The 15,001-nt window shown below is 54.3% G+C and overlaps 1 protein-coding gene across 4 annotated transcripts; it reads right to left on the minus strand.

Annotated features, from left to right (window-relative positions):
* Positions 1 to 5,144: 5,144 nt before the first annotated feature.
* On the minus strand, positions 5,145 to 14,958 carry LOC122393802 (protein ROP-like). Of its 4 annotated transcripts, XM_043390184.1 has the most exons (8): positions 14,864 to 14,914; positions 14,754 to 14,831; positions 13,618 to 14,313; positions 11,427 to 11,651; positions 10,883 to 11,077; positions 10,268 to 10,549; positions 8,274 to 8,561; positions 5,145 to 7,513 (listed from the first exon to the last, which is right to left on the minus strand). In XM_043390184.1, exons 3-8 carry the CDS (start codon positions 14,287 to 14,289, stop codon positions 7,406 to 7,408), a joined length of 1,770 nt encoding a protein of 589 aa, XP_043246119.1. In that variant the 5' UTR covers positions 14,290 to 14,313; positions 14,754 to 14,831; positions 14,864 to 14,914; the 3' UTR covers positions 5,145 to 7,405. The 4 variants fall into 4 exon arrangements, with proteins under 4 accessions (XP_043246119.1, XP_043246117.1, XP_043246120.1 ...); XM_043390182.1 differs by having other exon boundaries at positions 14,754 to 14,958; XM_043390185.1 differs by having other exon boundaries at positions 14,761 to 14,953.
* Between the last annotated feature and the right edge of the window lie 43 nt (positions 14,959 to 15,001).

A 15,001-nucleotide genomic window follows, 5' to 3' on the forward strand; every position in this document is an offset into this window, starting at 1 on the left:
AAGCATACAATTGACACCAGATGCCAAACGTGACCTAGGTATTATATCTTCTCGGATGCCCCGATTTTGTCCGCCACATACCTACGGATTATGTCCAATTGTCCATTGTCCTATAGACTGTGTCATGTGTGACGCTTATTGGTCTGTACCTATATAGAGCCGGATGTTTCCAAGTGCGACGCGTAGGCGTCTGCCGTGGCTTTCATATGGAGCAGAGATCACGTTCAGCTGAATAGCTTTAATTATTATTACGGGGTACCTATAACTACTGCGATGAAGTTTAGGACTGGCATCGGGATGGGAGATATGTTGCTTACAGCCTACAGGACATAGCCTTGCTTACAAGTAAGGACAAATCTTAAATGCGAATCACGAATGGCCTCATTTATGTCCGCGGGTTAGATGGACCTATGGTGGTGGGCGGCGGAGGGGCCATTATTCCCATGTGGGATCGCCTGGACCGCTCAGCCGAAGGACGACAGGCTTTTCGGAATAGCCAGTGGGTTACTTTCATATCCGTACTTGTGTCACCTTGGAGCGAGGTCGAGGTACTGGGGAGGGATATGAGGAAAGGCTCAAAAAGGAAAAAACGGGTCGAGGACCGAGCTCGGAGACAGTAACCAGGGCGGGTCACGGGATCACGGTCGGTACTCGGTCGTGAGGTCGCCACCCGACATGTCGCGTATGTTTTACTTTTATTCATTCTTTTTTCTGTGCCCTTGCCTTTTCGCGTCTTTTATCCGTCGGTCTAAATTTCCGACTCGCCCCTGCTAAATGCTACTTTCAAACTGGATAAAACGGGCAAGACTAGACGGTAACTCAACATCCAGCCGGAGACTAAATGCGGGGGAGGGAGGGACGGAGAGAGGGAGAGAGAGAGAGAGAGAGAGAGAGAGAGAGAGAGAGAGAGAGAGAGAGAGAGAGAGAGAGAGAGAGAGAGAGAGAGAGAGAGAGAGAGAGAGAGAGAGAGAGAGAGAGAGAGAGAGAGCCGCTGGGTCAGCTGGATCTCATTTCGAAGTCACCTGTCCTCCATTACGGATCTGACCTCTATCCGTCTGCCCCTATCCTGCCGTGGCGCAAAAAAAGTGGCACAGCTGACAAATGTGAGAAGTCTGAGCCCAAACAATAAGGATCTTCTCTAGTGATCGGTGTACACTCCCGTTTCCCAGCTATCTCCAACGATGATTTATTATCTTATTTTTAGAAATTTGGTTTGAATGGATGGATCTGCACGCCGATATCCGACTTAACCGAGCACGTTTGTAAAGTTATTTGCCCAATGACATTGCTATTTGCTAGAGATCATTACAAATAGACGTTTGGGCACCCCAGAGCCAATCTCTGACGATTAATCGTTCGTGTGCTGCCGTTTCAGACGGTCGGACGGTGCCGGCTGCGACTCTGAGGAGGCGTCCGACGTCTGTCCCGACGTTGACCTGACCCAGGCCCTGCTGACCGCTGACGGTTACCAGAATCTCTTCACACACGTGTCAGCAGACAACGTCAAGGCAAGTGTCGAGCCGGAGATCTAACAGAAGCTCTCTCCGAACTAGAACAGGTGCACACTCCTACCGAGGGGCGAGGACGATACAAGCCAGAGAGAAACTTAAATTGACATTTCTCCATTCGTTATGTTGTAACGTTCATTTTACGTGCGCAGTAAGCATGCGATAGTCAGTATCAGGTCATTAGTCCCATTTCCTGGTGCTTTCTACTCACGTACTCGTCTTTGAGTAAGGAATATGGATAGCTGTGTCTGGCTCCGATTGTATCTGGCGTTCGAATAGTATGAAACTGTGGGTGTCACGCGTTTCTCCGCCCACAGGAGCGCGCCGAAGCCCTGGTGGCGGCTGCTGGAAGAGTCGCTTCTCTCTCCGCCCACAACGTGGCGCTAGTGATGGTGGACGCAGACTTCCACCCGGCCAACGTATCGGCATGGCACGAGCGGCACCGCAGCCTGACCGAGCTGACGAACTACATCAGTGAGCACGGCGACTCTCTGTCGGCCAGCGCCGAGCTGGCCACTCCTGCCCGCTACTTCGCCGCGGTGAGGGAGCGGCTGACGCACGCCGCGCCGCTACCCCGGCTGGTCGGAGAGCTGCACGGTGCGGCGCCGCCGGCAGAGACGCGCTGGCACCGCGTCACCCGCCGGCTGGAGACTCGTCTGCGCGACACGGAGCTGCTGCTGGTCTGGGCGCTGGGCGTGCACCAGCGTGCGCCGCCGCCCTCGGCAGCCGACCGGCCGCTGGCGCAGGCAGCCAGGAAGCTGGCCAACTGCCGGCGCACAGTGGCCCTCCTGTCTCGTCGCGGTACCGCCGCCGCTGGCGTGCCGGCGTCGTTGGCCAAGGAGCTGTCGGCCACCAGTAAGACGCTGGCACGCGTCAGCCACCTGCTGCTGTCGGTGCTGCTGCTCGACCTGGGCCGGTTCGCCAGCGCGGCGGATGCGGCACGGCACTACGTCAGCCTGGACAACGGTCTGAGCGCTGTGCCGCGGCTGCTCACAGTCACCGTTCAGCCGGGCGACGCGCATCACCTGATCGTCTACAACTCCCTGCCCTTCCAGCGCTCCGAGCTGGTGCAGTTCGTCACGCCTACACCCAATATCGCTGTCGAGGGTCCGGACGGTGCCAATGTGCCGCTCGAGATATCCACCAGTGGCCGCGACACCTTCACCGTCAAGTTCGTGGCGGAGCAGTTGTCGCCTGTTTCGATGACGACGTACCGCGTCAGCAGTGTCGACCTCGACTCGGCCGCCGACCCGGCGCTAATGTTCGGTCAGAACGAGTCCGACATCAGCGAGGGACTAACCATCAGCAACGAGCGGTTCGAGCTGCGTCTGGTCGAGTCGCCGCACGGCTGGCGGCTGACGGACCGGCGCACCGGAGACGAGCTGGAGCTGGAGCTGCGTCTGGTGGCGCTGCGGCCGAGCGGGACTGAGCTGCTGGCCTGTTCCGACCAGGGCTGGAGCCAGCGAGCCGACTCCGTCACCGCTGAGGCGACGCTGCGCTGCGGCAGGGCGCGGCTGACGGTGCGACTGACGCGCGCTACCGGCCCGCTCGGCCAGGCGGTTAGTCTACTGGTGGAGTCTGAGCCGGAGGTGGGCGGTGGCATCAGCGGCGCGCTGAGCTGGACGAGCAGCGAGGAGCCGGACGCCGACCCGGCGCCGCTGCTGCTGCACCTGCGCACGCCGCTGCGGTCGGAGGGCGGCGCCGGCAGCGGCTTCTACGCGGACAGCGGCGACTACCAGCTGGCGCGCCGGGCGGCGGCCGCCCTGCCGAGCGGGCTGCGGCCGGCCGCCGCGCAGGCCTGTCTGCAGGACGGCCGGCGGCGGCTCGCCGTGCTGCTGGAGCAGACGCGCGCAGTGGCCAGTCCGTCAGAGGGCGAGCTGGCCGTGCTGCTCGGCTCCGCCGCCGAGACTGTGTACGCCGAGCTGCTGCTGACTGCTGAGCAGCTGCCCGAGCCGCCGGCCGCTGACCGGCAGCTGTTCGCCAGCAGCCCGCTGGTGGCGCTGCTGTCCGAGCAGCTGGCCAGTCCGGCGCCGCTGCTGTTCGGCAGCAGTCCCAGCGCGGTGCGACTGCGCGCCACGCCGCGTCTGCTCGACGGCCCGCTGCCGTGTGACCACGAGCTGGTGTCGCTGCGGCAGCTGACTGCCGGTGCCGACGGCCGGCCGGCAGCGCGCGCACTGCTCACGCTGCGCCGGCGCCGGCTCGACTGCCGGCTCTGGGACGCGCGCGACGAGCTCGGCTGCGGCCTGCAGCCGCCGCTGCCGCGACTATCACCGCTGCTCGGAGCCGAGTGGCTGAGCGCCGCCAGTCTGACCGGCGCCGAGGGCCCGACCGCGCCGCCGGCACTGAGCGGTCTGCAGCAGGTGCGGCTCGATGCCGACCAGGTACGGTCGTTTGTGGTCGCCCTGGACCGACAGCTGCCGATGCCGAAACCAACTGCGAAAGAGACTCAGAAGGCGAAACAGAAAAACCCGCCGCCGCGGAGAGAACATGTCTACAGCGAGGGGGACGTACAATTCGAGGTGGGGCAGTCGTATCAGCTTCAGTTGTGAAACGTCCGGACGGTGAACTGTTGTAAGGCTTGTGCTGTGGATGTTGATTGGGTTAGTTGTGTGTGATCATAGTGAAATGGCTAGATGCAATGATATAATGCGTGGTATCCTTTCCATGACAATTTGTGACACATCCTCCTCTCCCCATCATTCAAGCTCCTAGCATAACGACGATTCGATAGAATATCTTGATGGCTTCATACACGAACCAAGCGTAAAAGGTAGCTCATCGCATCTGGAGTGCTTCGACCAGGGTGTTGGCTGTTATGACGTGGATAGTTCAAGGATGTGAATGGCTTATACATAGTGCAATGAGATTCAGTACACGACTGCTGTTATCAGCGTATGAGGCGTTACACAATGTGCCGTTGCCGACAGTTTTATTTTTGTTCTTGTTTTAAGGATATTTGTTGGAGTGTTCACTGTTGTACATAGGGTACTCGTCGCCTCCTGCCTTGTTATGAATTGTTGCGAGTTTTGTGACGATGCACTTGGGGCTGGCTATAGCTTTAGCCTGCCAGAGTTTATCTGAGGCTGTATGTGTATATTAATCCTACGTTACATTCTACTTATTCCTCAACAAGCTTCTGTGAGCTCCTTGTTATTTGTCTCCGCATCGTTTATGAGACTCCGAGTGACCAGTCTTCTCGACTGGGTGTAAGTGGTCGCTGTACTGCTAGAGGGATGCGTTCCTCCGCTCAGAGGGGCCCAGCTCCGTCCGCCGGATCCTGGTGGGGGAGCTTCCAGTCGATCTTAGGATGCACGCGCAGGGTAAGATGCGTCGTATCCGCTGGGGAAAGAGCACAGGCTGAATGATGCCTGTAAATATATGTGAATAAATGAAGGCGATTGTATCTGATCATAGTCCTTTCGATCGCATCAATTGCTGATGAGAGCGGTGTTCGTCATGGACTGATCCGAGCGACTATCACGTGCGCCATTAACACGTCTAGGATCAACCGACAGACATGCCAGAATAAGGCGTTATCTATGCACGACAAAATGATAGCCAGTCATCGGGCTTTCTTCTGTAGCAGACTAATCACCACCGGCGACGCGATAAGTCCTCCATCAAAGACCGGTTTTCTAATGCAGTGACTTTATTTCTATCCGATTGGCCCGCCATGGGTCATCAACTACCGTTACGTAGCGCACAAGACAAACCTCTGTAAACGGTAACACTCCGCGACCTCGCCGCGCCGCCGCCCGTCTGCCTGCGTCACTACACGCCGCTAACTGCCTCCACGCGCCACTTCTCGTCCCCGCTGCGCCGCCAATCGTATCGCCGCGCCGATCCGAAGCTAAGACTCCACCGGAATACCCAGAATGGCTCTCCGGCTGGTCGGGAAAGATAGGGAGACTAGGCACAGAGTGCGGAAACCAGCAGCGAACCGCGGCAGCGTCCCACGAACACAAAGGTCCGCGTTATTGCGACAAACGGGTGCCTACCGGGCGTATAAAGCCGAAGGGACGCTGCAGGACCGCAGGCGCGATTATGCTACAGCTGGCTCGTACGGGAAACGCTGATACCGAAATGTCCGGATATCGAACAGACTGTAGGAGATGCAGCCGGTCGTTAGGATGAGGCATACGAGGCAAAATGGAAAAGTTGGGACAAGCGCGGCAGAGATTGGACCAGACAATTCGCTATAAGGGGGGAAAGCGGGATAGATGAAATACATCGATGCTGGCAAAGGCAGAACAGGGCCGAAAACGCCGTACACGACGCGCCTATTTGGTAGAGGTAGAGCCAAGCACACCTATGACTTTAAGTTTTAGCGAGAGATGGGTGCGAAAGATGGACTGAAGCGAGCGACTAGACGGTCAGATAACCATATAGAGCCGAGGTCAGAGGCCGCGGAATGATCGGGCAGCGCGCAGAGGCCGGCAACATGGCGACGGGGAATGTCCTGTACCTTACGATCAGTCGTGCCACGCAAATACACAATAAATAAAATCATAGGTACAGTCAACGAAATATAGCTCCAACACATAATAATACTATTTTACGGTTCTTGTGTGACGACGGCAAGCCGTATAAACAAAACGCCACAAGGACAGATAATCACCTCCCAAAGAATAGCTCATTGATCGACATAAAACAGCAGCAGATTCCACCACCACCATTACCACACCATATTATCACATAAACTAAAGCTGTCTCGAAATAACATTCGCCAATTGACAGCCACGACAGTGAGTGCCACAAAATCATAGGAAATTATTCCACCGGAATTAATCAACTAGGATTGACCACCTAAGGAATCAATATTATGCACAGCTTCCGTATCAGATGTGCATACGGATAGCAAACGTGGCTGCAGTTTACAATAACAAGCACCGCAATTAACGGACAATACTCGAGATTCCCGATATAGATAACCTAGATATTTGGATAGTGACGCGATCCGGGCCGGGACTTTACGGAGAACTGCGCTCTAGCCTAGCCGACATCCAACCCTTACCGGACCTTAGGAGGGTTGTTTGATATAATACGGTGACGAGCTGGTCGTACCAGGAATGACACCTCTCGGTCACTGACGCATTGTCCGCCGGCGTCGCCATCCCGCGACCACCAGCGTGAATGACCCCTCAATGTCCCCGGCGCGAACACTCTTCGGTAAATTTCGCAGCGAGGCGGCACTACCACCGCAGTCGTTCTAAAGGGACTCAAGCGGACGCTGGTACGTAACCCCTTCAACTGTAACCCCATCGGACCCCCGGGATATGACGCGTGAAACGGGGCAGACAGACGCAACCTGCCAACTAGAGTCACTAGCTCAGGCCTCAGCCGCAACCACGAGGCCTAACCCGCGAGGCCTAACGAACAGAGGCCTAACGAGCAGAGGCCTAACGACACCGTGGCTGAAGGCCTGAAGTTGCTGCTAGGCGCTGACGCTCTCCTGACTAGTAATACCACTACCAGCGCTCTGCGGCAAGACGTATCAACCTCAACAAGCGACGGAAGGACGTGACAAAGAACAACGAAAACCGGTGCTGAAATATCACCCAACTGACTGAATCGCGCAAACGCCAAACTCTACCCGGTCGCCCTTCAACTCAACCCGGCCTCACGAAGCAGCTATGCTCTCAGCTCTAGAGGTCGACTCACAACGGTATGTGCCGTTAGGGGCCGATCACACTGCAAACTCAGGGTGGACAAGCACTAGCGGCGAGTTCGGACGCGCTACCGCCGGCGCCCGCAGAGCCCCCATCTTCCCCGTCTACAGCGGAGTCCTCACATCCCACCCCGCCCGAGACGCCGCGGTCGGGCGCCGCCGCCTCCCAGTGCCCTCCTCACCGGTCGGCGGGGGCGGCGGAGGCGGCTTCTGGTGGCTCGAGGCGTACCTACGCCGGCCCGCCGCCCAGCTTGGAGAGGTTCTTGAGGAACTGTCCAGGCGTGATGAGCTGGTCGCTGCCGATCACCACTTCCCAGTTCTTCAGGGCGTTGGTTACCTGACAACGGGGTACCATATCTCAAACTCTGTTCGCATATATAGCGTGTGATATGTCTCACATCAGCCAGAAGCTACCACAGTAAACATACGAACTGGAAACTAGTAACCACCCAAAACTCCAGAAAGCGAGCAACGAATGGCACCACAAACTACGTTCGTGTCCCATAAACTTCGCATGTTTCATGGGAGGGTGAGCGTCCTTCCCGCATCATGAAAAACTACGCCATACATTAGAATGTTATCCAGTTCAGTGTTGTCAGCTTCTTGAGAAAGTTCACACGCCTCGAGTCAAACGCTATCAGCGGTGCATTTTTTTTTTTTGTGTGGTAACCGACTCTGGCATATAAATGAGCTGTCCACATTTAACGAGTATTAAGGTAGTTACGTCCCGCCCAACGTTCAAATCCCGTTTAAACGTCAGAGCTGTGAGGCTCAGGGCCATATCATGAGCGCTGAGGTTTAACACCCCCCCCTGTGGGCTGGGAAGTGCCTGAGCGCCGGGCCCCACCTGGTGAATCAATAGTAGCTCTGGGGCCGTATTCACGTCGATCATTTTGATAAGAATTTTCTTACGTATGGCCTACTTCTTAATATTCTTTTTTATTGTAATCAAGTGAACTCCGTCGATAAAAACTTAACAAGTGTCGACGTGCATACCAAATTATACTTACGAAACAAAATCGACTTACGAAGTCGACGTGAATACGGCCCCTGGAATCCTTCCAAATCCGCGAAGTCATTATGGTGCTAGCACTGACCTCATAGGCGCTGCGGATCTCGCTGTAGGACAGGCCGCCCAGAACGTAGACGATGAGGCGGGGGACGTTCTTGACGTTCTGCGCGCCCTTGTCCTTGTGCCAGTGGCCGTAGCGGGCCGTGGTGGGCGTGGCGCGCGGGTAGCCGGCCGTGGCCGCGCGCCCCGCCAGGAACGGGAAGTGCTTCTCGTCCAGTTTCAGGTCGATGGCGTCCTCCATGATGTCTTTGATGACGGGCGTCCAGCGCGACATCTGGTAGGTGTGCTCGGTGATCCGCTCCTTGCGCGCCATCTGTTGGCGGGTGTGATGGTTAGTGTTGCACGGACCGGCCGCGGCTGGCAGCGGAGACAGTGCCGGCCACCGGCCGGCGTCGACTATACCCGAGCCCTTCCAACGGTAGATGTAGGAGCTGGGGACAATTCACTCTGTTTTCGGACATTTATATGATATGGTCGGAGACTTAAACAGCACGCAAAATTCATGCCCAGGGAAATGTCACATCTTATAACAATTACAAATAGCAAAAAACAATTACAAATTTAGTAGGTACGGGCTTAGGCCTTAAGCCATATAATTTTGAGAGAAACGATGAACATGAACATGAACTGAGACAAAACTCAACAGTCGCAATGGGCTGGCAAGAAAACAATGCGAAAAAAATCCACACCAGCTAATACGGCTCACATAAAAAATCAATTTCCTGAAATATGAACACCCGCATAAACTCAGTGGCAATCAGAAAACTGCCGAAATTGTGGGAGTCCTGTACCTGTACTACTGTACTACCTGTAAATCATGTCGAGCACAAAACAATATAATATAACAAAATATAACAAAAATATCGAAAAAGTACAAAGTAACTTGGTCAAAAACGAAAATAACTCATGGAAACGGAAAACAAAAAGGCCTGACCAATGACCATGTAACGACAACGCATTTTCAAACCAAAGTCTTACGACTTTGGACAACAACCAGCCAAATGACGACACGTGTCCAAGAAACAATAAAGTTGTCTCGTATGTACAATTGACTAAAAAAAAAAAAAACTCGGTGTCTTCGGAAGTCACCACGAATACACCTGTGATGCCTTCAACAAACAAAAATCCTGAAAGAAACCCAGCCAGCAATATCCGGGACCGGACGAGATCTCCCACATCCAACCCCGTCATGCCACGAGTGGTCCATCAATTCTCGCCCGGTCGTGCAGAATCAGTCCACAGGTCCACCCAGCTCTCCACCACCTTCTACAGCTCTTCACGTCCACCCCTCATAGCTTCCACACCGAGAACCGCCCTGACCACACCACCAAGTCGCCACACAATGTTTCCAATCCAACTACCAATCTACCAAACCCGGCCAGTAGGGACCAGCATCACCCCACTCTCCGCTGGCCACACCGCCCAGCCTCATCCCCGCCGGTCCCGGCCCGAACAGTCCACCTACTCCCGGTGACGTGGATACCCCGGTGGCGGCCGCTGCAGTCCAGGACAGCGAGCGACGCAGCGGCGCCAGCGCGGCGGCCGCCCTCCGCAGAGGCTCCGAGTCCACCGAGGAGCCCGTCACGGTCTCAGCCTTAGACTCGCCATACTGTCAGCGCGGCGACTGGGGTGAACGCCGGGGTCGGGGATGGTCTGCTCGGGTGAAGTCTGGTTTGGTCACAATAAGAGCGGAGTCGGGGTGGTACCGTTTGGTGTGGAGAGGTAACGGCAAACCATCAAGCTGATGACTGGTACCCATATGCTTAGCGTGTTAATCAGACGGTGCTGCGGCAGACCTCTATAAGACGGGAAGCCATAGGGCGGTAGGCATGCGGAGGCAGCCGTTTTCGCTATGATCCTGCAATAATAAATGCTCCGGCCTTCCTGCTCTGCTATAAGTAGGTACGAACATTTCAAAAGCGACGCACGTTTAGTATCCTACAGGGTGAACATTATCGTGATCCATCTCGTGTTTCAGCTTCTAATGGGTGGCACCATAACCACGATTTTAGCACTTACCGTGTGGATTTTCTTCCTGTTTCCGTCGACCACCACGTTGAGGCCGAGATTGGCCAGGTTGGTGATGATACTGCGGTCCTCGGCAGGGATCTGCGCGTGCTGGATCAGCTTGTTGAGGTTCTCCTCACTGATGCCGTTCTTCACCAGGATGTAGAGCAGGATGATCCTGATCTTGTCGTACGTGGTAACGTTCTGATCCAGCAGGATGGGCACGATATTGCGCATGTGGTCGCGGATCTTCTCACCCTCGGCGTCAGTACCCATGGCCAGGTCCTGCTCCACCTGTGAGTGGAGACAGCACACGGACTCGTGTAGTGACACGAACCACAGACACTGTCGGGTATACGGTGATGAACGCAAAGGTGAACATAACAAACGCAAAAACAGTGATTATAAGGGTCACATACTCGGCTCACAGACGTGACCATATACGTCGTAGCATTTAATTAGTTAAGCATCACCGACTAACTGAATAAACATAAGGCCAAACCCTGCATATGCTTTCATACTGATACTGTTTGCATTCCACATCACTGGACAAGTGAAAATGAAGCTCGGACGATGCCAGTCATGGTCTATCTCCTTTCCGTTTTCCCTACTACCCCGCCAGCCCACCTTGCAGAGTTTGTCGACGTATCCCTGGTAGGAGGCCATGCACTCTCCGGCCAGGTGAAGGTGGGTCGAGTACTTGCTCAGCTCCTTCTGGTACTGGGGCATCTTCTTGATCATCTGACTAAGGTCGCGCATCGACGCCTTGTCCGTCGACATGCCGCGCTTGTTCTCAATGAACTTCTTCATGTTCTTGGTCACCTGTCAGATAGACAAGTGAGTTAATTTCAACGAAAACGAGATTGGGTAGATGATTTAGCTTTCTGGCCAGCGAAACACTCAATCATTATCCAGATTCGAAATCGCCAGTGCGAAAAGCTTTATTCTTTGCTTTCGTCCATTCATTTACCGACCCAATTCATTAAATCATCCGATTCATTTTTTTCATTTTCGATTCATTTATTCATTCATTCAACTACCGATCTTCCCGAAATACCTCACCACGTTACTTCCAAACTCAACCCACTTCACATACCCCGTTGTCCTCCCTACCCCTTCCTTTCCCGCTCCGTCGGCTGCCCCACTGCACCGTTCTGCCTGTCGCACCCACCTGCTGCGATACGATGGCGATGTGCTGGTGTCGCAGCTCCACCCACAGATCGTCATTGTCGTCCAGCAGCACCTCCTTGGGACTCTCGCCCTGGCTGGCCTCGTACTTGTAGACGTCGTTCTCAATGGGCAGCAGGTCAAAGGCCATGGCCTGCAGGGTGAGCTCGTGCAGCAGCGGCGACACGGCGTCGAAGCCGCGGTCCAGGATCAGCAGCTGGGAGCGCGCCTGCAGGAGAGCGGGGTAAGTCAGCGCTGACAGCTAAAGAAGGGCCCAAACGCAGCTGGCGCTGTAATGTGCGGCTCGCAGCGGCGCAGCGTGAGCAGCGGTGCTTACAGTGACCTCGTTAAAGCTCCCAGCGAACCTCATTGCACGCCGAAACTTGAGCGTCCGTCTACTCATGCATCGCAAATGAGCAGCACGTGATTGACATGCTGCCAGCTGCACTATTCACATACTCCGCTCAATGTAAAACAATACATCTCGCCCTCGTTGCCGCCCGGCCGGCCGTTTAAACGAATTCTCCCGTTCTCGTAACCAGCTTCTCTCTGAATGACTGAATGTATTTCGGTCGCTACCCGGGTTCCTGCACGGACGGCGGCAGATCTGGCGTTAGGAGTCGGTCGTCAAGCAAGGCCAGGCATGTCACCTTCTCCAGTGGGGCTCTGTCAGAGACAGGCTACCTCTGAGGTGCCCAGGGAGGGGAGCGGACCACAGCGGACTACTGTCCCAGTGCCCGGCAACACAGTGCCGACCGCTCACAGATTAATCATACGCCATGGTGTGTGCATAATTAAAGTCGGGCTTCGGGACGCGAGGATCCTGGCTCGGTCGGTCGTCCAAGAGGTGTTAGAATACAGTCAGTCTGGTGAGAGTCAAACTGAAGTTGCTGTGTAAAAGAGGCAGCTGGACGGAGAGAAAACAGTGAAGTGACGAGGAGGACAGACGAGCGGGAAGAGAGGCGTGAAAATCACTTCAGCAAGACAGTTCAGACGGACGGGACGAGACGGAGGAGAGCGACAGAAAAACAGGTGAGAACTAGAGCGGGAGAGTGAAGTTTATCTGCCCCACGTATCAGACAGCTTAGGTGAAATTTCAACAATGCCAGGAGTGGATTCAAAAACATTTATCAGGTCTTGACGACGCAAATAAACAAATAACTTGATTTCATAGCAAAAAATAACTTGATAATAACTTGTTGAATAACTTGATTTACAACAACATGACATTCGCATTATTTTTATTTTTTCTTTGCTGTCGGAAATACAGAAGCTCATTAGTGAAAAAGGAACGTCAAATCACCGAAGTTCAATATCGGTAGGGCTCCGTCTCTAGCCGACATTATGTCGGCTTCAAAAAGTGACAATCGAGGAAATCTCTCGACAGCTTCAAATGACTCATCAATCATCACAAACATGTGATATAACTAATGGTTAGTAGTTAGCCATCAGCACAAAATACGCACTGTTGAAACATCTATAGCTTGGAGGTGCCTCAATAGTTCTTTGCGGGAGAAGATGGACCCAAATACCCCACAAAGTATCCAGCGTGACCATCCGTGTAATGGCAGGGCGGCAAACGGGACCAGGTACGACTGCTCGCCGGTCACCGAAGTAGGGCGGAGGTAGAACGGCGCACGGTCAAAAGGTCACGAAGGCAGGACGCCGCCTCTTCCGAAACGTATGTGGCGTGTCGGAAGGTCAGACGGCCGCCGGGAAACGAACTGGAGCGGGGAACAAAGCGTCTGGGGTGTGGCGGGCACGACGGAGAAGGGCTAACAGACAGTCCGCAGCGTCGTGGGTACGACGGCGGCGGGCTTTGTGGGGCGTCTGGGTACGTCTGTAAGGCGACAGGTCGGAAAATATCGATTGGAAAGGAAACCGTCGCATATTAACAATAAGCGAGCTGGCATGCTATGAATGGCTTACTAACATGGCAACCGTAAGATAACCATTTGGATTCAAAGCCTAAGTGTCATGAAAGAAAAGTGCTACACATATTCCTAATGTCGTTCCGGACCCGACCAACTCAAGCTGCATCTCCGGCGGTTTCCCCATAAATTTACGGTCCCCCATCGTCATATTTCACCCTCCCCGCGCCGTCCACCGCTCCCACAGTACGCGAGTACATCCCCCACTGGCCCGGTGCCAGTACCGCCGGAGGGAAGCCCTCCACGCCCTCCATCGACCCTCACCTTCTCCGGAGACTCTCCCATGGTCGGCTCGTCGGCCTTGTAGGCGTCCAGCTTCTGCTGCACCATCTGCGCCAGCTCGACGTTGTAGTCGAAGTCGCTGCGGTAGCGCACGTTCGGGTACTCGCCCAGGACGGCGCAGAGGGTGGCCAGCTGCTGCGCCATCCGCTCCATGGTCTGGGGCCGGCTCGGCGCGCGCGACGGCCCGTAAAACACCGGGAACGTCTCCTCACAGTCCAGAGAGAACACCTGCGACTCCTGCGGCAGGAACGCGATGTTGATCTCCTTCAGCGCCTTCACATACTTGGAGACGTTGGCATTGACCAGCATGTTGAAGCACTCGTCAGGACACGCCTCCGTGAAGAAGATGTGCGCAGCGCGGTACATGGTCCGCGTTGGGATGCCAAAGTCGTTGATAATGCCATTGATGGATTTCTCGGTGGGTTGTACCAGGTAGACGGCCTCCAGATGCTGCAGTGGCTCCCGCTTCTTGAAGATGTCCTCAACAATTGTGATGCCCTCCTGTGCCAGGTCGTGCATCTTGGTGCATGCTGAGATCATCCTCATGCTCAGCTCGTCAACCACCAGGACGCGCCAGTCGGGTGTCGAGCCTTTCTTTTGTGACTTGATGACAATGTCCATGATCTTCTGACCCACAATCGTTTTGAGAGACATGGTTGGACGATTGAGATAATGAATCTGCAAGGAAAACAATTACTTTTGTAAGCCTGTATCAGTGTTGGTCAATAAGCAATGACAAGCAAACAAAACCGCAAACCAAAGCATTGCTCAAATGTGCATGAAGTGACAGCCTAGACCCAGCAGGATACATGTTATCAATATAAAAAGTGTGACCATTTGTCCATTGATAAAAAATGCTGCATTATTAACTGATTATTGTACCTACACACACAGTCATCATGTGTACATCAATAAACCCCACCTAAACCTGAACCTCGAACTATGCTGATACTCATGCAGCAACTGATGGATAATTTGCAATAGTTCAGTATCAGTTGCAAAAGAGGTAAGATATATCACAGCGAAAGTAGGAACATGGTAGCTTACAACAAAACAAAAAATACGTCAAATTTCCAATTAAACTATAGCGAGAAAACACGATCACTAACTTCACTTACCGCTTACCAATGGCAGAAGCAAATGGCTTTCCTCCTTATGAACCACCCTTGAGTGAATTTAACAGCATTAGAAATAAAGGTACGACCAGTATAGTTCTCTATATACCGTGTGTACGACTTCAGATGACAGCCCTCAGCAGTCACCACGCCCCCGATTACTCAGAAAACAACGCTCCGCTTCGCCGTCACCGCTGAAGTCCGCAACAATCGATTGTTGGCATTGGGGCTTGAGGCGACATCTCGTGGTA

This window comes from Amphibalanus amphitrite, unplaced genomic scaffold (assembly GCF_019059575.1).
Source record: "Amphibalanus amphitrite isolate SeventyFive unplaced genomic scaffold, NRLGWU_Aamphi_draft 000554F_arrow, whole genome shotgun sequence".
Lineage (NCBI taxonomy): Eukaryota > Metazoa > Arthropoda > Thecostraca > Balanomorpha > Balanidae > Amphibalanus > Amphibalanus amphitrite.